Below are 26795 nucleotides of genomic sequence, written 5' to 3' on the forward strand. Positions count from 1 at the left end.
TTATTGTCACGAGTAGGCTTCAAATGAAATTACTGTGAAAAGCCCCTAGTCGCCACATTCCGGTGCCTGTTCGGGGAGGCTGTTACGGGAATTGAACCGTGCTGATTGGTCTGCTTGCAAAGCCAGCGGTTAAGGCCAGTGAGCTAAACAGCCCCTGATTATATTGGTCACAGATTGAATATTGGAGTGTTACACCTATTACAACCAGTTACATGTAGACAATCAGTGAGTTTTCAAGTTTTGATTGGAAACATTTTTGAGTGTTATCTGTATTAATATGATTTATTGGTGCAGTTTCAGTGAACGGGATGCAAGTTCTTCTCATCTATGACTCCCTCCCCATCTGAATCCGCTCCCCACCTGCAGATTCTCCTTTGCCCCACCCTCTGTTTTCCCGTCTCAGGAATAGTCTATTCATCCAGTCTATACTCTTTATTGTCACAAGTAGGCTTACACTAACACTTGAATGAAGTTACTGTGAAAATCCCCTAGTTGCCACACTCTGGTGCCTGTTCAGGTCCATAGAGGGAGAATTCAGAATGTCCAATTCACCTAACAAGCACGTCTTTCGGGATGAAACCGAAGCACCCGGAGGAAACCCACGCAGACACAGGGAGAATGTGCAGACTCCGCACAGTGAGTCAAGCTGGGAATCGAACCTGGGACCTTGGCGCTGTGAAGTAACAGTGCTAACCACTATGCTACCGTGCCGGAAGGGAAAGAGTCATTACTCTTTCAGAGGGTATCCATTCGGACCACTGAGTCCGTGCTACCTCTATAGAGAAATCCAATCAGTCCCATTCCTCTGCTCTATGCCTGTAAAAACCAGCACCTACCCTGCCTAGGCAGCCTCGAACCGCCAACGTTTTAGAGTTATTTACAGCACGGAAGGAGGCCATTCGGCCCATTGTGTCTATTGTGGTGAATGTAATTCACACTCTATTGTATTGTGTCCTTATGGGCTCTGTATTCACACTGTATTGTATTGTGTACTTGTGGGCTCTGTCTGTGAGCCGTTGCGCGGCTCTGCCCACAGGGGGAGATGAGGAGCTTGTACAGGGCTCCACCCTCGGCTCCACCCATGGCCCCTCCCACTACCAGAAGTATAAAGTGCTGCAGCTGTGTGAGCCTGCCCTCAGTTCTTCTGGTCGCAGGCAGGCCTAGTTGTAAGTCTATTAAAACCACAGTTTACTTCCAAACGTGTTCCGAGTGAATTGATGGTCTCATCAATTTAATAGACTTAAGAAAACTACTATGGAATCAGCCCTCCAACCTGATCGACTAGAACTCGACCCGCAGGCTGCAGAGGCGAAGGAAATTTTTCTACACTGGCTTCGGTGTTTCAAGGCCTACCTGGCTGCATCGACCACCTCCGAGACTACAGAGGAGCAGAAACTCAGCCTACTGCATGCACGGGTGAGCCATCGCATCTCTACGCAACTCAATTGTACCGACTCCTATACTGAGGCCCTCGCTATGCTCGACCGATTGTACGTGCGGCTGGTAAATGAGGTCTACACGCGGCACATTTTCATTACCCGCCGCCAGCGCCCCGCAGAGTCGCTAGAGGACTTCCTGCGCGACTTAAAAGCCCTTGCTTGGGAATGCAACTTTCAGGCTGTAACTGCCTCCCAGCCTATGGAACTCGCTGTTCGTGATGTGTACGTTGCGGGGCTCCGGTCTAACTATGTGTGCCAGCGGCTACTCAAGAAAGGCGCCCAGAACTTGGAGAACACGGTAGAGCTAGCAACTACTATGGAGGTCGCGTTCCGCAGTCTAAACTCATTCCCCGCGGACCAAGTGACCCCATCATGGACCCCCGACCAGCGACTGCCCCAGGCCTGTGCCGCGCGGCCACCCACTCACTCTGGAGCGCCAGCGTGCTATTTTTGTGGCCAGCCCCAACACCCACGGCAGCACTGCCCGGCCCGCAATGCGACCTGCAGCAGCTGCGGTCGCAAAGGACATTATACCAGAGTATGCCTGGCGAAATCGAAACCCTCTAACTCCCCCGCAGTCCAGAGCAATCGCTCCCCCAATTCGCAGGCCCGCAGGCCCTGCAACGTTGCAGTGTGTCTGCCGACTCCGCCCGACATGTGCGACTCATGGGGGCCGCCACCTTAGCAATCCTCCCCACGCGGACGACCATGTGCGAGTCATGGGGGCCGCCATCTTGGACACCATCTTCCTCGCCGCCCGCCACATACGATCCACGGGGCAGCCATCTTGGACACCATCTTCTTCACCACCCGCCACGTGCGATCAACAGGGGCCGCCATCTTGGCCATCACCTGATGTTCACCTCGACGACTACGACCTCCGCGGACAGTCATCACGGGGCCACTCCAGCACTGCTGATCGAGCCGCCGACTACCCGCAACTCAACGCAGTCACGTTGGACCAGTCGTGTCCGAAGCATCTCCAGAGCTTGATGATGTCAGTGCAAATCAATGGATACAAGACACCTTGCCTCTTCGACTCCGGGAGCACCGAGAGCTTCGTACATCCTGACCTGGGGCACTACCACGGGGGCTTCGCTCCCATCTTGGTTGAGGACACTGGGCCCGGTTCTCCTCCGGAAGCACACCCGGACACAAAGCGGACCCACTAGTAGAGAGGGTACTACTGCTTCACTCGAACCCCCACTATGCCTTTATTGAATACCCCGACGGCCGTCAGGACACCGTTTCCCTCCGGGACCTGGCACCTGCAGGATCCACCACCACCGCCGAGGTACCCCTCACACTACACCCCACCCAACCCCTCACGCCCTGCGCCCCCACGCCTATAGTTTTCCTGCGCCCCCCTGCGCCCGTCACACCGGTCAGGAACGGAGCTCGGACCGAAACACCCCCAGAGTCCACCCCCATATCCACACCGACCGTCACCACCCAGCCACCCGAAGAGGCTGCAACCCCGGTGCTCCGCCGATCCCAAAGGACGACTCGGCCACTGGACCTGCTCAACCTGTAGACCCGTCACTTCCGCCGTACTTCATTTATTTACAGGGGGTGAATGTAATTCACACTGTATTGTATTGTGTCCTGTGGGCGTGCCCCCCCCCCCCCGGCCCCGGCCCCCCCCGGCCCCAAGGGCGCCGAAGTTCAGCTTGCCCGGGGCGCCAGCAACCCTAGGGCCGGCGCTGTGCCTCTCCTTGGAGTATTCTGGTCAGTCCCACTGCTCCACTTGATCTCCATGAACCCTGAGCATTTTGCCTTTTAAAAAACATTTCTTTTGACAACAGCAAGCCAATTCCAATTTCCAACAAGAAATCTATTTTAACACTGCACATATTCGGACATCCAGCACACAAACAGTAAACTTGACACCCGCTGGACACGTGTTTGAAACAATACTGCAGGGTTGGGAACTCCAGTCCCAGCACTGGAGCAAAGTCCACGTGCGCTGCTCACACGCGGAAGGTATGCTGTCAGGAGAATGACGTGTTACGCCGGAGTGGGCGGGGTTGAGACGTGACGCGCTCCGGGCGCCTGCGCAGAGGGCGAGCGGCTGAATGAGGGTCTCCTGTGAGTGAAGCTGTGGCTGGTGGTCCGGACCTCATAAGGTAATGAACGGGCAAAACCTGTCGCCGTCCTGATTTGAGGGATTCGCGCGTCGGCAGGTATTCTTTTTAGTCTTTCCGTCTCTCGCTGCGAGCCTGTTCGTGGGCGGCAGGAAGATCCTGGGCAAAGGTGCAATGGCAGGGGGTAAAGTACAGGATCCTGTGCAATGGCAGCAATGCAGACAGGGCTGGGGGAAAGTACAGGATCCTGTGCAATGGCAGCAATGCAGAAAGGGCTGGGGGAAAGCACAGGATCCTGTGCAATGGCAGCAATGCAGACTGGGTTGGGGGGGGGGAGGAGAATAGGATCCTGTGCAATGGCAGCAATGCAGACATGGCAGGGGGGAAAAGTACAGGATCCTGTGCAATGGCAGCAATGCAGACATGGCAGGGGGGAAAGTACAGGATCCTGTGCAATGGCAGCAATGCAGACAGGACTGGGGGAAAGTACAGGATCCTGTGCAATGGCAGCAATGCAGACTGGGTTGGGAGGGGAGGGGGGGGGGGGAGAATAGGATCCTGTGCAATGGCAGCAATGCAGACATGGCAGGGGGGAAAGTACAGGATCCTGTGCAATGGCAGCAATGCAGACATGGCAGGGGGGAAAGTACAGGATCCTGTGCAATGGCACAAATAATGCAAACATGGCAAGGAGAAAAGTACAGGATCCTGTGAAATGGCAGCAATAATGCAGACAGGGCTGCGGATGTGTGCAGGATCCTGTGCAATAGCAGCAATTCAGACGGCTGGGAGAAAGTGCAGGTCCTGTGCAATGGCAGCAATAATGCAGATAGGGCTGTGCGAAAGTGCAGAATCCTGTGCAATGGCAACAAAAATGCAGATAGGGCTGTGCGAAAGTGCAGAATCCTGTGCAATGGCAGCAATGCAGCCAGGGGGTGGGTGGGTATGTGCAGGATTCTGTGCAATTGCAGCAATAATGCAGACAGGACTGGGGGGGAAGTGCAGGATCCTCTGCAATGGATGCAATGCAAACAAGGATTGGGTGAAAGTGCAAGATCCTGTGCAATGACAGTAATGCAGACAGCTGGGGGGAAAGTTCAGGATACTTTCCAATGTCAGCAATGCAGACAGGGCTGGGGGGGGGGGGGGGGAGAGGAGTGCAGGATCCTGTGCAATGGTAGCAATGCAGACAGGGCTGGGGAGAAAATGCAGGTTCCTATGCAATGGCAACAATGCAGTCAGGGCAGGGTGGGGGAGAAGTGGAGGATCTGGTGCAATGGTAATATTATGGCAGAACTTAAGACAAAATGCAGGAACAGGTTTGCTGGGCAAAACTGGAGGCGTGCAAGGTCTGCACTCTGACCATAGTCAGATGGAGCTTGGGGAAAGTGCCTGTGTCCATGGAGATGGTGGGGAGTGAGTCATGATCTTGTTAGTTAGGTATGTTCAGAAAATCAAACCTTCCTGCAAGGGAGCGCTGGCCAGGTGGCTCTCGCTGGTTTGATAATGTCATACTCCATTGGGTTTGTATAATCAGTCCTGTGCTGGATGGCATAAGTGTCTAAGAATACATATGAACCATCTCTTGTTTATTAATACTTTTGAATGTTGCCCCTGAGGGCACAACAGAGAGAGAGCAACAACTATTTTTACTGAGTTCATTTTATTCATATTTAAATATTACTGAAAAGAGACGCGTTGTTGAAGCTTTTCATCTTGCACTCATAAGGATAAACACAAGAAATCAAATGTCAAACAATCATAACAATTTATCACAACACAAGAAAAAGGTGCAGATTGGTTTGAAATCTGGCCAAAGCAACAGCTCCTCAAGCTCCAGGATAGCTCAAAAAAAAGGGTGGCAGGCTTGAATGTGTTCATTTTGCAAAGAACAAATCCCTGTGTTTGAATGTATGCCACTTCTAGCAACCCATGTTATGAGTTCAACTTGCTATCTTAATTTGGTTGTTGGTGTAGCTATTGCCTATTGTGGCTGTTGGCTATATATTTTTTTTAAATTTGGAGTACCCAATTATTTTTTTCCAATTAAGGGGCAGTATAGTGTGGCCAATCCACCTACCCCGCACATCTTTGGGTTGTGGGGGCGAAACCCACGCAAACATGGGGAGAATGTGCAAACTGCACACAGACAGTGACCCAGAGCCGGGATCGAACCTGGGACCTCAGCGCCGTGAGGCAGCAGTGTTAGCCACTGCGCCACCGTGCTGCCCCTGTTGGCTATATATTTAAATAGTGATATGCCACTGGAAAGAAATATTTTTAAAAATCTGTCTATCTGCTGTTAATGTATAATCCCTTCAGCACAGTGAAATTAATCCAATCTAATTGCTGCTCAGAGTAAGTACAATACTTTGTTCACCTTGAATTTATCACTTGCCTGCATTGACAAACCGGCAGAGAAAAATGTAAACAGCTGATAAAGAAATTGTCAATGTCTGTGTTTATATTACAAAGAACACAGAATGTGTTGGGAATCAGCAACACACACACACTGGGTTGAGATGAAGATAAACTATCTGCTCTTTGATGTGTTACCTCCTTGCATTGCAGTAAGTCTGTCCTCTCAGTTTCTTAACCAAACAAAATATTAGTCAGTCTTCTCGCTGTTAATGTTGTGGAGCACTATGTGATAGATTCCATTGACTTCAGGTTTGTCATTCCAACAGATCCTGAGGGGTTATTGCAAAAAGTTTTCTTTTTAAAGTGTTAGGACTCACCGGCTGCATGTTTGTGTGTATTGACAATTTTACATATTTTGTTAGGACGGCACAGTGGTTAGCACTGCAGGTTAGGTGGATTGGCCGTGCTAAAATTGCCCCTTAGTGTCGAGAGATACAACCATAGAATTTTTACAGTGTAGATTGAGGCCATTCGGCCCATCGAGTCTGCACCAACCCTCTGAAAGAGCACCCTACATAAACCACTCCCTCACAATCCCATAACCCCACCTAGCCTGTACATCTTTGGACTGTGGGAGGAAACCGGAGCACCCGGAGGAAACCATGCAGACATGGGGAGAAAGTGCAAACTCCCCACAGGCAGGTACCCAAGGCCAGAATTGAACCCAGGTCCCTGGCGCTGGGAGGCAGCAGTGCCAACCGTTGTGCCACCGCGCCGCCCATGTGCAAGTTAGGTGGAGTGGGCCTAGATAGGGTGCACTTACCGACGGCCGGTGCAGACCCGATGGGCTGAATGGCCTCCTACACTAGAGAATCAGTGGATTGGATGATTGTGTTTCTTGTTCTATTTGTTCATGGAATGGGGGTGATGCTGAAATTTATTGCACATCTTGAATTGCTCTTGAGAAGTTAGTGGTGGAATTGCCTTCTTGAACTGCTGCACTTTGTGTGGTGCTTATTTTGTCATTTGGTACAACTGAATGGCTTGCGAGGCCATTTCAATGGGCAGTTAAATATCCAGTCACATTACTCAGTCTGGAGTCATATGTCAGACCGAGTAAATGCAGCAGATTTCCTCCCTTCCCTAAAGGGCATTAGTAGACTTGATAGTTTCTGTATGACAATCAAGTCGTTTATTGCCGACAAAGCAGTGTTCTAATTAAATGACAGTTGTGGCTTCTTGAGGGGTTGAATTGCCTCCACCTGGTCCTCCGTTCTATGCACAAAATGGTTTGCATTGTGATATAATAATAATCTTTATTATTGTCACAAGTAGGCTCACATTAACACTGCAATGAAGTTACTGTGAAAAGCCCCTAGTCGCCACACTCCGGCGCCTGTTTGGGTACACAGAGGGAGAATTCAGAATATCCAATCCACCTAACTTGCACATCTTTGAATTGTGGGAGGAAACTGGAGCGCCTGGAGGAAACCCACACAGACACGGGGAGAACGTGTAGACTCCGCACAGACAATGAACTAAGGCCGGAAATCGAACCTGGGACCCTGGTGCTGTGAAACAACAGTGCTACCCACTGTGCTACCATGCTGGCCTTACCTGATGGGTAATCATTTGGCAGTAACTTTGGTACTTTTAAAATTTAGAGAACCCAATTATTTTTTTTCCAATTAAGGGGCAATTGAGCATGGCCAATCCACCTACCCTGCACATCTTTGGGTTGTGGGGGTGAGACTCACGGACAGTGACCCTGGTCCGGGATCTAACCCAGATCCTTGGCACCGTGAGGCAGCAGTGCCAACCACTGCGCCACCGTGATGCCCCTCATGGTCATCATTACTCATATAAATTTTTAGTCCAGATTTATTTAACTATCTGAATTTAAATTGCCCAGCTGCTGTGACAGAATTGAACTCATGTCTCCGGATTGATGGTTTTTAAAAATGTTGTCTCTTGTGAAGCTTGCAGTGATGGGAAGAATTTGAAAGCTGCTGGCCACAATCAAATGTTTTCCTGTGAAGTAGTGGTACAGGATTCTGCTTTCAGTGTGTGGGGGAACTCCTTGATTGGTACATTCTTACCTCTGCGTTTGTTCAAGCCACATTCTGGGAGATCACATTTCCGTGTCGTACCCAGGGTGTGCTGCATTGCTGCAGGCGTTGTGCTCCAGCTGAGCTGTGAAACTGATTTTTCAACATTCCCATGACACTCCTCAGAAAGGAGAAGGAAGTTTTTCGAATCATCTCAACCAATATTGTTGTGGGTCAAAATGCTGAAACTTCCTCCCTAGCAGCACTGCGGGAGCACCCGTACACAGACTGCAGCAGTTAAAGAAAGTGTCTCATTGCCGACTTCTCAAGGGCACTTTGGGGTGCGTGATAAAAGCTGGCCTTGCCAGAAATGCCGATGTCCCTTAAATATATATATTTTAAAAAAGCAACAAAAAGTGATTCGCTTCAACTGCTGTTTTTGGGCGCACATGGGTTGCTTAGTAAATGGTGGTTGCACAGAAAAACGCACGTCATTGGCTTGTGCGATACCTTGAACATATTTTTAGCTGATGATAAAGCACAATATCAGTGCAAGTTGTTTCATTTGAGTAAGTCGACAAATGTACCACACACAACCTGTGAGACACCGTTGGAAGTGTGTGTTATGTCTGGCCCAAGACCAATGCAACCTTGCAGATCTCCTGGGCGTCATTCTGAAAAGTATTGAGATACTAAAGTTTGAAACTTTTAGTTTTGGTACAGCGCAGATTATTGAAAAATTTAAGTGATTTATTTTGTTTGATATTTTCTTTCCCCTCATAATCTTTTCTTTCAGGAGCTATGGGAATTGCAGTGTAGTGCAGTTTAGCAGTTTATGAAAGTTAGTCAAATTTAAAAAAAAATAAAAAATTTTATTCAAATTTTCCAACAACAAATTTTATCACAACAAAGAAAAACAGTAACCCCTCCCCTCCAATACAAAAGCAATAAATTAACAACAAGAAAAATAAATAAGAGTAAAACCATGAGAACAAACCCATAGCCCCCCCCCCCCCCTTTCCTGGTCCAGTCCGTCCACCGGCAGATAGGTGCAGCAGATGTGTTCCCACACTGGGAAGAGTCCAACCAGCGCCGCTATGGGCCCTTAAAAGAGCCCAAAAGACCGAAAATAGCGGGAGCCACTGAACGTGCGGCTTAGCTCCGCATCACCGCAACCGGAAGCGAAAGTTAGTCAAATTAATCAGTCAAACAAAGTTATGAAATGTCCCATCACGGTGTCCTGACCAATATTTATCCCTCAACCAACACCTATGAACAGATTATCTGGTCATTATCACCTTACTGTTTATGGGATCTTGCTGCACACAAATTTCCGACACTAGAAAAGTGACTCCACATCATTACCTATCAGATGCTTTGAGAGGGAGTGAAAGGTGCTGGTGAAATGCAAATCTGTCTTTCCCGTTACTGGTTCACTGAATCAAAATCACCCAGAGGGGATTCTCACAGTAACTTAATTGCAGTGTTACTGTAAGCCTACTTGTGACAATAATTAAGATTATTAAAATCCTGGCACTCCTTCCCTAACAGCACAGTGGGTGTACCTACACGGCAGGGCCTACAGCTGTTCAAGAAGGCAACTCACCAAGGATGAGCGTGATAGAGTTTAAGGTGGTGCACAGGGTGAATATGACCCGGGTGAGAATGAGTGGGTTCTTCCAGGGGGTAGTGTGAGAGGTGTGGGTGGGGGCCAGCGAATCACGCGCACATGTTTTGAGGTTGCGAAAAATTGGTAAGGTTTTGGGCAGGAGTGTTTGCGGTCTTAGCTAGGATAGCGGAGGAGGAGGTGGACCTGGACCCTTTGCTGGCGATATTTGCCGTTTCAGAGACGCTGAAGCTCCTGGAGAGGAGGAAGGCCAATGTCGTGGCCTTTGCCTCTGATTGCATGGTGGCTAATTTTACTGGAGTGGTGGTTTGCATCGCCGTCGGGGGTAGCGGCTTGGTTGGGTGGCCTGTACGACTTCCTGCGGTTGGAGAAGATAAAGTATGAGTTAAGGGGCTCTTGCAGAGGGGTCTGTGAAAAGGTGGGGGATGTTTGTGACCGCGTTTGAGGAGCTGTTTGTCGCGGGTGTTGGAGGAGGGGGGAGGGTGAAGAAAGGGAAAAACGTTTGTACAGACTGTATAGTTGATTGTTGGGAAGTATGTTTATGTGCTGTAACCTGTTTTGACACATGGTTGTAATAAAATATATTTTTAAAAAAAAAGGCAGCTCACTACCACCTTCTGAAAGATAATTAGGGATGGGCTGAGCACAGTGGTTAGCACAGCTGCCTCACGGCACTAAGATAGATTCCAGGTTCGATCCCGGCCCCGGGCCACTGTCCATGTGGAGTTTGCACATTCGCCTAGAGTCTGCGTCGGTCTCACCCCCACAACCCAAAGATGTGCAGGGTAGGTGGATTGGCCACGCTAAATTGCCCTTTAATTGGAAAACAAAATTGGCTATTCCAAATTTAAAAAAAAAGGGATGGGCCAAGCCCATTTTAAAATCGACACAAATTTCTACTTGGGAGAAATGCTTAAACAGCTGTTCTCAGTAAAATGGTAATTCTGGAATACAATTTAAATATGTTGTTTAATGGAAGTGAGAGGTTATTCTGAGGTTATTCATCTATATATAAATGATTTGGAGGAAAATGTAACTGGTCTGATCAGTAAGTTTGCAGACACAAAGGTAGGTGGAATTGCGGATAGCGATGAGGACTGTCAGAGGATACAGTAGGTTTTAGATCGTTTGGAGACTTGGGCGGCGAGATGGCAGATGGAGTTTAATCCGGACAAATATGAGGTAATGCATTTTGGAAGGTCTAATACAGGTAGGGAATATATAGTGAATGGTAGAACCCTCAAGAGTATTGACAGTCAGAGAGATCTTGGTGTAAAGGTCCACAGGTCACTGAAAGGGGCAACACAGGTGGAGAAGGTAGTCAAGAAGGCATACGGCATGCTTGCCTTCATTGGCCGGGGCATTGAGTGTAAAAATTGGCAAGTCATGTTGCAGCTGTATAGAACCTTGGTTAGGCCACACTTGGAGTATAGTATTCAATTCTGGTCGCCACACTACCAGAAGGATGTGGAGGCTTTAGAGAGGGTGCAGAAGAGATTTACCAAGATGTTGCCTGGTATGGAGGGCATTAGCTATGAGGAGAGGTTGAATAAACTCGGTTTGTTCTCACTGGAATGAAGGAGGTTGAGGGGCGACCTGATAGAGGTCTACAAAATTATGAGGGGCATAATCAGAGTGGATAGTCAGAGGCTTTTTCCCAGGGTAGAGGGGTCAATTACTAGGGGGCATAGGTTTAAGGTGCGAGGGGCAAGTTTTAGAGGAGATGTACGAGGTAAGGTTTTTTACACAGAGGGTAGTGGGTGCCTGGAACTCGCTGCCGGAGGAGATGGTGGAAGCAGGGACGATAGTGAATTTTAAGGGGCAGCTTGACAAATACATGAACAGGATGGGAATAGAGGGATACGGACCCCGGAAGTGTAGAAGATTTTAGTTTAGACGGGCAGCATGGTCGGTGCAGGCTTGGAGGGCGGAAGGGATTGTTCCTGTGCTGTACTGTTCTTTATTCTATTCTGTTCAGATATGTGGAGTGCTGTTGTCATATCAGCTGTTGTCATATCGGCAACGGCGGTCATTCCTTTCGAGATAGGGTTGGAAGAATGCACTGAAACCAGAGCTGGGCATGTGTGATTACACCAAAACCTTAGATCCCATAACCACAAAAGAGTAAGGGGGAAGAGGGAGGGAGAGAAGAGTCAGGCTGTGTCCAAACTTCTCCTTTCCCCCTCCCAAAAACTTGGAACGTTTACCCTTAGCTTTCAGTAAGTACACTGGTGAGATTAATTTCCTGCTTACGGCTAAACTCTCAGGGTGCAAACTTTACCAGTCCTCCAGCCCCAGTAAGTTTGGAAAGTTGAGGGTAAACACTGAAGCTATAGGCAGAGGTTCTGTAAAGCAGATTAAAGCTACTTGCAGCCAGGATTTGACTTGATGGATTGTTGGGAAGTGCGGTGTTGCAATGTTGCACACTCCTATTGCAAGCCATGTTTGGTATTTTACTGCGACCGTTCTTAATACATTTTAATGTATGAATGAACAAAGTAAATCAGCTGCATTCCTGATTCCATTAAATATTTTATATTCGGGGGTTAGCTTGGGGAAAAGAAAATAATGGAACTTCAGTACGGAGATAATTTTAGAGAATAATTAACTTAAAACTCTTCGGGATTGGAAATGGTTGTTTAAATTATAACTTTTAAATTTTTTAGATGTTTAGTGAGATACACTATTCACTATGTTAACTTTCTGGAGAATCATAGAATCCCTACAGAAGGAAGCCACTCAAGTCTGCACTGACCCTCTGTAAAGTTTAAATTCTCTTCAAATTGTGGATTAATCAGTGTAGTTTTAAAAAAAAATAATTTTTATTGGAATTTTTTACAGAAAATATAAAAATATACCCCAAAGATCGCGAGTCCCCACCCTGGCTTGACCCTGGATCCCACCACCCTTGACACCGTCCTCGCCACCCCCTTCCAGAACTCCTCCAATGCCGGGCATGCCCAGAACATATGGGCATGGTTCGCTGGACTCCCCGAGCACCTGACACACCTGTCTTCACCCCCAAAGAACCTACTCATCCTCGTCCCAGTCATGTGGGCCCTATGCAGCACCTTGAATTGAATGAGGCTAAGCCGCGCACACAAGGAGGAAGAATTTACCCTCTCCAGGGCATCAGCCCATGTTTAATCAGTGTAGTTGTGTAAGTAAGTTATGCTTTAGATCGTATTTGAGGTTTGGTGCATATTCCGTTCCTAATTGATAAATTTGGGTGCCAGTATGAAAGAGAGAGGCAGATATTTATTAGGCTTCCCTTGAGGCTAGAAGATTAAGGGGTGATTGTAATTGAAGTCTGTTCATTGAATAAGTAGAAAAGGTATTACATGGAATTCTATAGGATTTACAGCACAGAAACAAACCATTTGGCCCACCTGGTCTATTCCAGTGTTTTATGCCCCAAGCAAGTTTCTTCCCACCTTTTTCATTCCACTGTATCAGCATTCTATTCCTTTCTCCCTCATGTACTTATCTTGTTTCACCTTAAACAGGCATCTATGGTTTCACCACAGGTACTCTTTAAGTGGTAGCAGGTTCCACATTCTAACCATTCTCTGGGTTTCTCCTGAATTCCCTGTTCGATTTATTGAGGATTATTTTAGGTTGATGGTCCTGGTCATTCATAGAATTAGAATCATAGAATTTTAGCAGTGCAGAAGGAGGCCATTTATTTGGCCCATCGAGTCTGCATCGGCCCTTGGAAAGAGCACCCCACCGAAGCCCACACCTCCACCCTCTCCCAGTAACCCAACCTATCCTTTTTGGACACTGAGGGCAATTTAGCATGGCCAATCCACCTAACCTGCACATTCAGCCTGTTCTGTGCTGTACTGTTCTAAATCTAAATCTTTGAATTGTGGGAGGAAACCGGAGCACCCGGAGGAAACCCAAGCAGACACGGGGAGAAAGTGTAGACTCCGCACAAGCCAGGAATCGAAACTGGGACCCTGGAGCTGTGAAGCAATTGTGCTAACCACTGTGCTACCGAGCCGCCCATGGTTTCATGGTTTCATCCATAAGTGCAAATATCCTCGCTGTGCCTACTGTATCAAACCCCTTTATAATCTTAAAGACCTCTTAAAGGCCACTCAATCCTCACCTTTCCAGAGAAAAAAGATGCAGCCAGTTCAATCTTTCCTAACGGGTTTAACCATTTCGGATCCATTTTCGGATCATTCTAGTAAATCTATTTTACACCTTTCCATTGCCTCTATATCCTTGCTATAATATACAGAAATGTTCATAGTACTCCCAAGTGTGGCCTACGTAAGGCCCTACACAGGTTTGACTTAACTAGTGTGGCCTAAGCGATATTCTATACAAGTTGACTTAACTATTGTGGTCCAAGGTTCTGTACAAGTTTAACATAAACGTGGATGTTCCATTGCAGTTAGTTAATTGGGATGTCTTGTTAGAGGTCGCACTGACAGGATTGCACACATTCCCAAACCAAGATCAAAGATCTATATGCGTAGCAAGTTGTACGCTTACACCACTTTCTGCATAAAGAAGCTTTGTGAATTCCTCCCTGGATTTCTTAGTGACTCAGGCTCCCCGGCCAGTGGAGACATCTTCTCTGCTGGATTGGGCACATGATCTTGTGCATAAATCACATTCAATTCCTGCAAGTGTTTTGTGGTTCCAGTAACCACTGTACAAAGTTTCTCCCCAGTGAAAGCCCGGAACAAAGTGACAGAACCTCAAAATTCGAGTGGTGCTGATGCCAGGAAGCACGCCACACGCAGGACAGCGGGCACCTATATCTCCATTCAGCCGGTGAGACCGAGAGTCAGTTGAAAATGTCAAAACTGGGATTAACAGATTTAACCACTTAACAGTTGCAAAGAAAGTTCATGTTTGACTCAAAACTTAGACCAGCATTTGAGCTCCCTCACTGGCGGTTTTTTGAGCGGGGGGAAGGGGGAAACATGAATTTGGCGGAAAGGGATTGCCACTGAGTTCCTGCCCTAGCTATTCAGTGATTTGAATCTTGGATGGGGAAGGCCTTGGGATAGGAAGCTTGCTCTTGACCCAACTGGGGTCCTTAAGTGGCCACTTAAGGGCTGTCTCCTTCCCAGCTTCAATTTTGAGGCTGGCAGGAGGATTTACCTGGCAAGGGGGAATTCTGAAAAAGATTGGGCCTAGATTGGGTGGCACAGTGGTTAGCACTGCTGCCTCACAGCTGATGACACTACCGTAGTGGGTCGGTTCTCAAAACATGAGAAGACAGAGTACAGGAATGAGATAGAGAATCTGGTGAACTGGTGCAATGACAATAATCTCTCCCTCAATATCAACAAAACGAAGGAGATTGTCATCGACTCAACAAAACGAAGGAGATTGTCATCAACTTCAAGAAGCGTAGTGGAGAACATGCCCCTGTCTACATCAATGGTACCATAAGAAAGGGTCGAGAGCTTCAAGTTTTTAGGTGTCCAGATCAACAACCTGTCCTGGTCCCCCATGCCCACACTATAGTTAAGAAAGCCCACCAACGACTCTACTTTCTCAGAAGACTAAGGAAATTTGGCATGTCAGCTACGACTCTCACCAACTTTTACAGATGCACCATTGAAAGCATTCTTACTGATTGTATCACAGCTTGGTATGGAGCCTGCTCTACCCAAGACCGCAGGAAACTACAAAAGATTGTGAATTAGCTCAATCCATCACACAAACCAGCCTCCCATCCTTCGACTTTTGTCTACAATTCCCGCTGCCTCGGAAAGGCAGCCAGCATAATTGCGGACCCCACGCACCCCGGACATACTCTCTTCCAACTCCTTCCGTCAGGAGAAAAATACAAAGGTTTCAGGTCACGTACCAACCGACTCAAGAACAGCTTCTTCCCTGCTGCCATCAGACTTTTGAATGGACCTACCTCGTATTAAGTTGATCTTTTCTCTACACCTTGCTATAACTGTAACATTATATTCTGCAGTCTCTCCTTCCTTCCCTACATCTTCAAGCACGTCCTCTTCTGTCCACTGCATCACTTGTCGCCGATTGGCTGGCAGCTCTCCAAGGCGGGGCCTTGTCCTGAATGAGGGGAGGAGGTCCCCGCTCACTCTTCAGATGGCGAGAAAGGATGCCATCCAAAAAATTCAGGACATTAGCTCTGTTTCTATCTCTACAGATGTTGCCAGACCTGCTGAATGTTTTCTGTTTTTATTTACAGATTCTTGTCAGGCAAAGGGTATTGAGGGTTATGAAACTGAGGTGGGTGGATGGAGTCAGAGGTACACATCAGCCATGATCTCAGTGGATGATGGAGCAGGTTCATGGGGTTGAATGATCCCTATGTTCTATGTACATGTGAAAGTGCTGTTTGTAATAATATCTGTTTAGTGCTTTGTACAATATCTTGATGAATGGAAAGAGGATGATAAATAATCAAGTTGCCCAATGAGATGTCACTGATTTGGCAGCATTTTGCCACTTTTCCCCGTATTCTGCCTCCCTGTCCTTAATTTTAGTCATGATATGTTTACTGATGATACTAGCTTACTATTCATGACTTCTGCCACTTATGAGCCGAAGACTGGATGTTGTCCAGGTCTTGTTGCTGTGGGTGTGGGCTGCTTCATTAATTGAGGAATTGCATATAGAACTGAACACAGGCAGCACGGTGGCGTAGTGGCTAGCACTGCTGCCTCACGGCACCGAGGTCCCAGGTTCGATCCCGGCTCTGGGTCACTGTCCGTGTGGAGTTTGCACATTATCCCCGTGTTTGCGTGGGTTTTGCCTCCACAACCCAAAGATGTGCAGGGAAGGTGGAGTGGCCACGCTAAATTGCCCCTTAATTGGAAAAAATTAATTGGGTACTCTAAATTTAAATAAAAAAAGAATTGAACACTGGGAACCCTAGCAGAACGTGATAGCTTGATGTATGACCACATGGCAATACCTGCCTTTTGATTTGTATTGTATTGTATTGTATTGGATTTGTTGTCACGTGTACTGAGGTACAGTGAAAAGTATTTTTCTGTGAGCAGCTCAACAGATCATTAAGTACATGGGAAGAAAAGGGAATAAAAGAAAATACATAATAGGGCAACACAAGGTATACAATGTAACTACATAAGCACTGGCATTGGATGAAGCAAGTTAATGAGGTCAGTCCATAAGAGGGTCATTTAGGAGTCTGGTAACAGCGGGGAAGAAGCTGTTTTTGAGTCTGTTCGTGCGTGTTCTCAGACTTCTGTATCTCCTGCCCGATGGAAGAAGTTGGGAGAGTGAGTAAGCCGGGTGGGAGGGGTCTTTGATTATGCTGCCTGCTTTCCCCTGGCAGCGGGAGGTGTAAATGGAGTCAATGGGTGGGAGGCAGGTTTGTGTGATGGACTGGGCGGTGTTCACGACTCTCTGAAGTTTCTTGCGGTCCAGGGCTGAGTAGTTGCTATACCAGGCTGTGATGCAGCCAGATAGGATGCTTTCTATGGTGCATCCGTGAAAGTTGGTAAGGGTTAATGTGGACAGTAAGGGTTAATGTGTTATTGACGATAGTTTCAAATTATCAGAACCATTTTTGTTCAGATTTTAACTCTACTGTTGACTCATTTCCATCTTAGCCACTTGACCATCAAAAGTATTGTCATTAGAAATACCTAGTTTCGCGTAACAACTGTTTGGAGAATCAGGGCAGTAATTCTGTCACAAAAGTCGTTTGACACAAATCGTTAGTTAAATACCCAAGTCTTCCAATTCAGTGGCCAGTTTGTAATGTGTGGAATTAGTGTGGCAGACGACAACTATTGTGCTTCATCCCATGCTCTTGTCCAAGCAATTGTCTTCAAGGAAATAAAAAGGAGATCTCGCAATCTTTTAAAAAATATATTTTTATTCAAATTTCTGACATTTTAAACACACATCATACAGAAAAATACAACACAAACCCCCCCAAACGTAACCTCAGCCAAACATCCCACTTTGCCCCCCACCGCCTTACGGCTGATGGTAACCAGCTCAAGGCAAATTTCACCTTTTCCAGATACAAAAATTCCATTAGAACCCCTAGCCACAGTGAGGCAGAGAGTGGAGCAACTGTTCTCTACCCCAACAGGACCCGGCTGCGAGCGATCAGCGAGGCGAAGGCTAAAACATCGGCCCCTACTCCTGTTTGTAGCTGTGGCAAGTCCGACACCCGAATATGGCCCCCAGGGGACTGGGCTCCAAATCCAGTAACAATTGCCGAGTATTCTGCTTTCCTCACCCCGGCCAATATTGCCTTCCCCATAACATAATTCACCCAGCCCTTCCGAAGGCTCACCTGGTCCTTCACTCTCAGATGGGTCTCTCGCAGCCGCACCACGTCAGCTTTCAAATGCAAGGAAACTCTCATTGTTTCACCAGTCCTTCCAGCTCTTGCACTTTCCATGTTACCAAACGGACCGGGGATGTCACCCCTCCTCACTGCTCCACCTATCAGTCATAACTATTACTCCTGGCCCCACCCAGCAGTGGGAGGCAGCCTTGCCCCAGGTCACCGTCAGCCACCTACACCCCCTCCCTTTCCCAGAACCCCCCACCTCAGCCATTTCCTCTTAAAAAAAACAACTCACTGTATCGCGCCCCCCCCCCCCCCCCCCCCCCCCAAACCCACACACGCGCACGCACACACACACACCATTCGCACTTCCCTGGCCCATCGAAACCTATCCATACAGGTTTCAATGACTGTGGCCACTTGCCTCCACCTCTCCTTTGCTATCGTGGTGCCCCCGGCCAGAACCCTTCCCCCCACATGCCAATATCAAAAAGAAAACCAGCACAAAGACCCCCCCCCCCCCGGCCACACCCAGACCTTCCAAACCCCAAACACAATAATCCCTCAAACCAAGAAGAACCAAATCCCAACAAATTACCCCAAAGTCCCAACACCATCCCCCTCTCAAACACACCCTGAAAGAAGAATGAAAGATTAAAAACAAAGTCCAAATTCAATTCAGTCCCTCCAGCTCTCACAAACACCTCTGCCCCCTCCACCGTCTCAAAGTAGTGGTTTTTGGAGTTTATGTGTGACCCTAAGCATCACCGGGTAGACCTCCCCAAACCTCACGTTGCTTTTATACAATGCCGCCTTCGCCCGAACAAAGGCCACCCCCGTTCTAGCAAGCTCCACCGTGAGATCCTGGTATTTACAAATACCAACGCCTTCCCACCTCACCTCGATTCAGCTTTGCCCATCTCAACACCTTCTCCTTCATCTGGTACCTTTGGAAGCAGACTATCACAGCCCTCGGTGGCTCATTTGCCTTTGATTTCATCCGGAGCAACCAGTGAGCCCTGTCAGCTTGTAGAGGGAGGGGTACTCTTCCTCCCCCAAAAACATGGCAAACATCTTCGCATGGTACTTGGTCGGCCTTCGACCCTCTAGCCCCTCAGGGCCCCTCCAGTCCACGATCCTCAGATTCTGCCTTTGATCTCCTGGTCTTCCATTTTGGCTCTCAGCCCATTGTTACTCTTCACCACCCTCCACAGCTCCATATGCATCGAGGTGAACTGGTTGCTGTGCTACAACAGTGCCTCCTCCACCCTTCAACACCTCTCCTTGCTCCCACACCTCCATCAACATCTTGGCCTAAGCCCCCTTTATCAGGGCAAGTGTCTCATCCACCCACTCCTTGATCAAGGCCATCATCTCCTTTTGATGCCTGTCGAAGTGCTTGCAAAACAACTGCTCAAACTCCCCCACCATCACTTTGTCCACTGTTTTGGGCGCAGCCCCACCCAGCAAGCTTGCTCCTGTCATCTTTCCTCCCACTGAAGTTCCCACTGAGCTTGTCGGCGGACTATCGCTCGCACCCTTTCTTCCCACATTAATTTTCTGGCATTTTGACATCCTTTGATTGCGGCAACTTTTCTAATAACTAATCATATAAAATTCTCCTCAAAATCTGGGTGAAAAGGGCCAAAATATGAGCTCTTACAGGAGCTACCCAACATGTGATCACCACCTACATGTTGCCACTGGAAGTTGATATCTCGCAATCTTGGAAGTAGAATTATTATTGGAAGGAATTGAGAGCTTGTTATGTCTTGTTGCCACAGTGTATACTCAACAGTATTTCTTCTACAGCCCCATTAAAACACAGGCTTTAAATACTGAGCATTTTCCACATGACGTCCTGCAACAGGCCTGTAAATGTCTTCTCACCTGGCAAGCTTTTAATTCCAACTATGAGGTGTCACATTGCAAGTTTCACATCCTACACTCGGTTTGTTGAGGTACTATAGTGGTGCTGATCTTGTTAATCCATGGGCGGAATTTAATGTTCCCCCGCGGGGTCCCGCTCACTAGATGGGGAATGGGTGGGAAACCCACATTACATAGAACAGTACAGCACAGAACAGGCCCTTTGGCCCTCGATGTTGTGCCGAGCAATGATCACCCCACTCAAACCCACGTATCCACCCTATACCGTAACCCAACAGCCCCTCCCCCCCCTTAACCTTACTTTTTAGGACACTACGGGCAATTTAGCATGGCCAAACCACCTAACCCGCACATCTTTGGACTGTGGGAGGAAACCGGAGCACCCGGAGGAAACCCACGCACACACACTGGGAGGACGTGCAGACTCCGCACAGACAGTGACCCAACCGGGAATCGAACCTGGGACCCTGGAGCTGTGAAGCATTTATGCTAACCACCATGCTACCGTGCTGACCATTAAGAACAAAGAAAAGCACAGGATCAGGCCCTTCGGCCCTCCAAGCCTGTGCCGACCATACTGCCTGACTAAACTACAATCTTCGACATTTTCTGGGTCTGTATCCCCCTATTCCCATCCTATTCATATATTTGTCAAGATGCCCCTTAAATGTCACTATCGTCACCATTGTTTCTGTGGGGGATGCTTGACCAAATTTGAGTTGGGCAGCGCTGGCCCTTCCTTGGGATTTAGGACCCCAGGGTGGAAATCCTGCCTACCCGAAGCCGCTGGGCTGTCTTCACCAGGGTTCATCGGTGGATTCCTTGACTTGGGTGGGTGAGTGAGGGCTTGTGGGGGAGGGGTGAGGTCACTGCGGTCACCCACTTTCCTGATGCTGGATCCCTTTGGAAGAAGGACCCCCACCTCCCCAAAGGACACAGACAAACTCAATAGGGTTCATCTGGCAGCCCTCGGGAGGCACAGGAACTCAGTGGCACTCTTGTTTGATCCTTGAGCCACCACCAAATTCTGGTGGGCTCAGGGATAATTGGTGTCAATTGACTCCATAATGAGCCTAATTGACATCCCGTTGCCTGTTACAGCTCCTGCCTCCAACTTAATTGCAGAAGAGTTTCCTGCCATTGACAGGCTCACGTGCGGCCTCTCCCACAATTCAGTGGGCTTGCTCGCCATGTTTCCCGCTGCCTCACGCTGCATTGAATCCAGTAACGTGTGACATTCTCTTAGTGAGAGTCATATAACGTTTATGACACAGAAAGAGACCACTCGGCCCATCATGTCTGCACTGGACAAACAACAAGCCACCCAGCCTGATCCAGTGTTTGGTCTGTAGCCCTGCAGGTTACTGTACTTGAGGCGCTTATCCAGACACCTTTTAAATGAGTTAGAGTTTCTGCGTCTTTTCCCTTCGCAGACCCCCACAATTCTCTAGGTGAAAACATTTTTCCCCATCTCCCCTCTACTCTTTCTACCAATCACTTTAACTCAGTGCCCCCTCGTCACTGAACTCTCTGCTAAAGTAAATGGGCCCTTTCTACCACATCCAGGCCCCTCACAATTTTGTACATCTCAATCAAATCTCCCCTCAGCTGCCTCGGTTCCTAGGAGAATGCCCCAGCCTATTTTCCAGCCCTGGCTGCATCATCGTAAATCTCCTCTGTACCCTCTCTTTTTTTTGTTTAATAAATTTAGAGTACCCAATTCACTTTTTCCAATTAAGGGGCAATTTAGCATGGCCAATCCACCTACCCTGCACATCTTTGGATTGTGGGGGTGAAACCCACAAAAATACGGGGAGAATGTGCAAACTCCACACGGACAGTGACCCAGAGCCGGGATCGAACCTGGGACCTCGGCGCCGTGAGGCAGCAGTGCTAACCACTGCATCACTCTGTACCCTCTCTAACGCAATTACATCCTTTCTCTAATGAGGTGACCAGAACTGCACACAGTACTCGAGTTGTGGCCTAACTAGTGTTTTGCGTAGTTCCAGCATAACCTCCACGCTCTTATATTCTGTGCCTCGGCTAGTAAGTCCATATACCTTCTTGCACACCTTATCGACCTCTCCTGCTACCTTCAGTGTGGTCATTCATTCCAAGTTTCCTCACTTCCTCCACACCTCTCTGTATCTTCTCAATTTATTGTGTAATCCTTTGCCTTACTTGATCTACCCAAATGCATCACCTTGTATTTGCCACCTTTTGGCCCACCTGACCAGTCCTAGTTCTGCCCTAATGCAAGAATTATCTTCGTGTTGGAGCATTAAAATAACTTGTTAACTTTATTCTAATGAAAACATTTTAATGCTTGTATATTTTAGGTGATCTGTTTTGTCCATTGGGCATGTCAACGATGATGAAAAACCCCTACGCTGACCTGTTGGAGCCCCTTGATCCTAATTGGAAGGAAAAGAAGTTCTATAATCTGACCAAATTGGAAGATGACAGATATGGTGAGGAAAGCTCGTTGATTGTTCCGCAAAGGTGTATCGCAATTTATCCATTAGGAACATGTATTCAAGTTGACTGTTCGCTCAGTGGCTTGTACCAATCTTGGTGAATCCCGCAATTTCCAATTGGATTGTCAGTGGGTGTGCAAAAGCTGCACTTTAGGAATGAATGGTGCAAACCTCTCTCAAGGCTTCACTTCCTTAAATGTTAGTGTCTTGACATCCGAGAAATTATGATGATTCTGCTGTGAGTTTTGGCAGTCTGTCACAAGCTGTAATGAAAATGAACCGGCAGTGTTATCCTTTCAAATCGAAATGTTCTTCGATGTTGATAGTCGGGTCCTTTGGCATTTCTCCGAAGATCAAGAAGCGTAAATTACTAACGGCGGGGGTGGGGGGCAATTGTGGTTCTATTTCAGAAAAACAGGCAGTAAAAGATGGAAGTTGGAATCCAGTCCCTACACACATTATGAGCTTTTATTTACGGAGATGCATATTACGAACATGTATCTCCAAACCAGTTACAGTTTGCTTGTTTATGTAGGAGCACAAGTGAATCCATAGATTTAAAAAAATTATTTAGTGTACCCAATTCATTTTTTCCAATTTAGGGGCAATTTAGCCTAGCCAATCCACCTACCCTGCACATCGTTGGGTTGTGGGGGTGAAACCCACGCGAACACGGGGAGAATGTATAAACTCCACATGGACAGTGACCCAGAGCCGGGATCGAACCTGGGGCCTCGTGCCGTGAGGCAGCAATGCTAACCACTGCACCACCGTGCTGCCTAGTGAATCCTCAGATAATGTCCACAGCCTGAATACAATTAAATCCTCAACCACTAGACAGTTAACAATATTTTGTTATGATCAGATTTATTTTCAGTTGTACTTTGCTCTGTGCAAATGTCAGGGCTGAATTCATCAGAAATTAGATATCGATATTTGATTTTTTTTTGTTGCCATACAAAAAAATGACAGCAAAATCTAAAACTGGAAAACAAATAATGATGCATTGTGGTACAAGGTAGCAAAATTGATTTCTTAAAAAAAGCATTCATAATTTAAAATATATAACTTCAGAATCACAAGTTACATCGATGGCAAATACAGGAGGAGCTGTTGATTTGGCTGCAAAGAAATAAGCCCCCAGACTTGAGGATATAGTGAATCAGAAAAGGTATTCCTGCATCTGCTGGTTGGTAGTCTGGTGGGAAGATGACAATCTCATGGATGGAGACATATTTTTGATGAAACTCTATGCTAACATTAACTGTTAGTATATGATGAAGGAATAATACAGCACCTTGTCTTTTACCTTCAGCAAGTTTATTCTGCGTTCACCTCAGCAGAGATACAAACTCCTTATTTTCCCACCTCAACTTGTTCCGTTTATACTGTATTGGAGGTTGAGCCAATAACCATCACCTTTCTTTAATGAAGCAATTTGCTTAACGGTGTAATTGCCAAAGCATGCACTGGTTGATGCATCGACATATTGACACTCTAACCTTCCGTTCATCCCCCTTACATCTCTCACCCGTTCAATACGCCTTCAGCTGACCCGGTCCTCAGCTCTGGAATTCCCTCCCTAAAGCTTTCTGTATCCACACCCCTCTCTTTTCCTTTAAGACGCAGTGAAAACGTACCTTTTTGAGCATCCCTTTGGTTTTGGTTATGCATCCTATCTCCTCTGTTAAAGTTTGTTTCCTGGGACACGAGATGGACACAAGAACTGAAGAAGACATTTACCCCTGGAATCTTGGGATCTTTTATTAGGGTAAAGGTGCTTGATGAATGCATGCTTCTGACGGTCCACTCTCACCCATACCACTTTTTCTTGAACAATTCTGCTGCTACTTGCCGAACCCAAAATTTATTCTCCTGCTTGTGCAACTTTTAGCCTGTGATAAATTATTTGAAGATGACATTTCATCCCTCTTGCTCTCAATAGAGCGTTTGCCATTCTCCATTCGAGTACTCCTGGAAGCAGCAATCCGAAACTGCGACTGTTTCCTTGTGAAGAAAGATGACGTTGAAAATATATTGAACTGGAAGGTGACGCAGCACCAAAGTGTTGAAGTGCCCTTTAAACCTGCCCGTGTCATCTTGCAGGACTTCACGTAAGTATAGCTTCAACGTAAAACAAACCGCCGCTGAAGTATACAAATGTTGTTTTTAAAAGGTAAAACGGGTCGAGCATTAAATCCAATTAGATTTTAAATAATTTTAAATAAAGATGTTAAGTGCTGGAAAAACACAGCTGCCCTGTGGTAGTATCTGTGGAGAGAGGAACAGTTAACGTTTCGAATCAGATCTGAAGTGCACTGTAACTTTACACTGATAACCCACAGATTATATTTGAAAAGAATGATGAAAGAGAAAGTTGTTTAAATCTAGGAGTGACAGAAATCCTATTCCATGTACCTTTCCCCATATCTAATCAATCCTTTCTGCGTAACCGCTTCCTAATGTAACAAGGCCTTGCCCTAATTCTTGGTGTTGAAATTCATTGATGTATGTTATGTTTCTGTCAAGTTGGCTTGTTTATTGTGGTTTCTCGATGGTATGTGTACGCTGGACAGTGTATAGCACAAGACTAGTTTTTGTTTCCAGCATGAATTTAAATAATTCACAGTTATATTTTCTGCATCCAATACTAGAGGTTGGGGTGGGTGGGGGGAGGGAGAGGGAGGGAGAGTATTCTATACGATCAATATCTCCTAAGTGTCTACTTTCCTCTCAGATATACTGATTTGAGGTTCTACATTATGTGGGTGCGTAAGAATAGGCCATAATGAGAGCTAGTGCTAAACCCAAGTGGGAGGCCTGGTGAAATTGAATTATTTTGCCATCGATGCTCTGAATTTCAGTATCCATAGAATCCTTTCAGTGCAGAAGGAGGCCATTCAGCCTATCGAGTCTGCGCCGACCCTCTGAAAGAGCACCCTACCTCGGCCCACTTCCCCGCCCTATCCCCGTTACCCCACCTAACCTGCACATCTTTGGACTGTGGGGGGAAACCAGAGGAAACCCACTGAGAGAATGTACAAACTCTACACAGACAGTGACCCAAGCTGGGATTCAAACCCAGGTCCTCGGCACTGAGAGGCAGCAATGCTAACTACTGCGCCACAATACTGCCCTAATGAAGTCTTCAATTTGGATGCAGTCATTCAGGATGAGATTCTGGACACATAATCTGCAAGTTTGAAAGAAAGCAGACCATTTACCAGGCTAAGTGGAAGGGGGTAGGCCACTGGATACTCGTCTGGATTTCAAACCCGATGGGGGTATTTGTGACTTGGGGCTTGTCTGAGGCTGAGGGATCCATACCGACTAGGCTTGAGCACTGGAATCTGAGCTTCCAAATGCTGATGACCCGAGCCCTGTGAGATAATTGAGAGCATAACAGCTGGTATTTGCAGATAAATCATGTGCAAACTGAGATAAAGTAATTCTTTCAGCCTGGGTTAGATTTGTTCCAGAAGTTAAAATAGTTTTGTTTAATTCTTCTGTCCATCTAACATTGCAGCAATGAGGTTGTTAGCTTCTGCTAGGAAAAGACACCAGTGAGTTCTGATAATAAACAGCACTCTTGCAATTCTCTATTTCCTCTATGCCCTGTGATCTTCATGAAGATCTCTTTTGCAGAAGCTGTATCCTAAAAGCAGGCCCTGAACTCTGGGCCTTGGAGACATTCTGAATTCTTACGATTTTATTTCCCAGTTTTGAAGAGAATGGAAAGATTGGGATAGTTAAGATTGTGAGAAGTAGCAATAGATCATTCAACCGTCCAAGCCTCCTCTGCTCTTCAGTATCAGAGTTGATCATCTACCTTTCTGCACTGTCTCCATAGCTGATCTCTGACTTGAATGCATCCACAGCTCTCTGCTGTACAGAATTCCCAAGGTTCACAACCCTTTGAGCAACAAGCAAGTTCTGGGAAAATGATCTGACCCCTGTGATTATTCACTTTGTCTGCAGTGGTGTGCCGGCTGTGGTAGACTTTGCCGCGATGCGAGATGCTGTGAAAAAACTGGGGGGAGATCCGGAGAAGATCAATCCAATTTGTCCTGCAGACCTAGTTATAGATCACTCCATCCAAGTGGATTTCAATAGGGGGTAAGTTGCAATGATAAAATTCTCTTATCACCTGTTCCAGAGTGTTCCCGGTTTATAAAGGATTTTGAATTAACCTTTAAAAAGCAAGACAGGTTTTGTAATTTAATGCTGCCAAGTGGGTGAACGTGATTTTAATTGTCTAATTTTATCTGGTTTGTTACGATTTTGATTAAAAGCACCATACATTGGTGTTAATATGATTCATTTGATTACATAGAACAACATCGAACATAGAAGTACAGCACAGTAAAGGCCCTTCAGCCCACAATGTAGTGCCGACCACGTATCCTAATCTGAGATCAACCTAACCTACACCCTTTCAATTTACAGCTGTCCTATTACCATAAATATTGGCAACAAATATGAAGTGTGATTTTTTTTTTTTTCTTTTTGTCGAACTCTTTCTGATAAGGGCACATAAATGTTTTGAACTGCGCGTTGTTATGGTACCAGACCAGACCCCCATTTATAT

General features: G+C 46.8%; 1 protein-coding gene across 2 annotated transcripts in view; it reads left to right on the forward strand.

The window, feature by feature from the left end:
• The first annotated feature begins 3456 nt into the window (after positions 1 to 3456).
• Positions 3457 to 26795, forward strand: part of aco1 (aconitase 1, soluble) — a 67887-nt gene continuing 44548 nt past the window's right edge. Inside the window, exons 1-4 of one of the 2 annotated variants that reach the window (XM_038804124.1) lie at positions 3457 to 3565; positions 22070 to 22201; positions 24153 to 24321; positions 26186 to 26323. In XM_038804124.1, coding sequence (XP_038660052.1) covers positions 22093 to 22201; positions 24153 to 24321; positions 26186 to 26323 — 416 coding nt within the window. In that variant the 5' untranslated portion in view covers positions 3457 to 3565; positions 22070 to 22092. Of the gene's footprint in view, positions 3566 to 3591; positions 3623 to 22069; positions 22202 to 24152; positions 24322 to 26185; positions 26324 to 26795 lie in introns of those variants that run through there. The other variant, XM_038804125.1, reaches the window with a different exon arrangement.

Source organism: Scyliorhinus canicula, chromosome 8 (genome assembly GCF_902713615.1).
Source record: "Scyliorhinus canicula chromosome 8, sScyCan1.1, whole genome shotgun sequence".
NCBI classification, from domain to species: domain Eukaryota; kingdom Metazoa; phylum Chordata; class Chondrichthyes; order Carcharhiniformes; family Scyliorhinidae; genus Scyliorhinus; species Scyliorhinus canicula.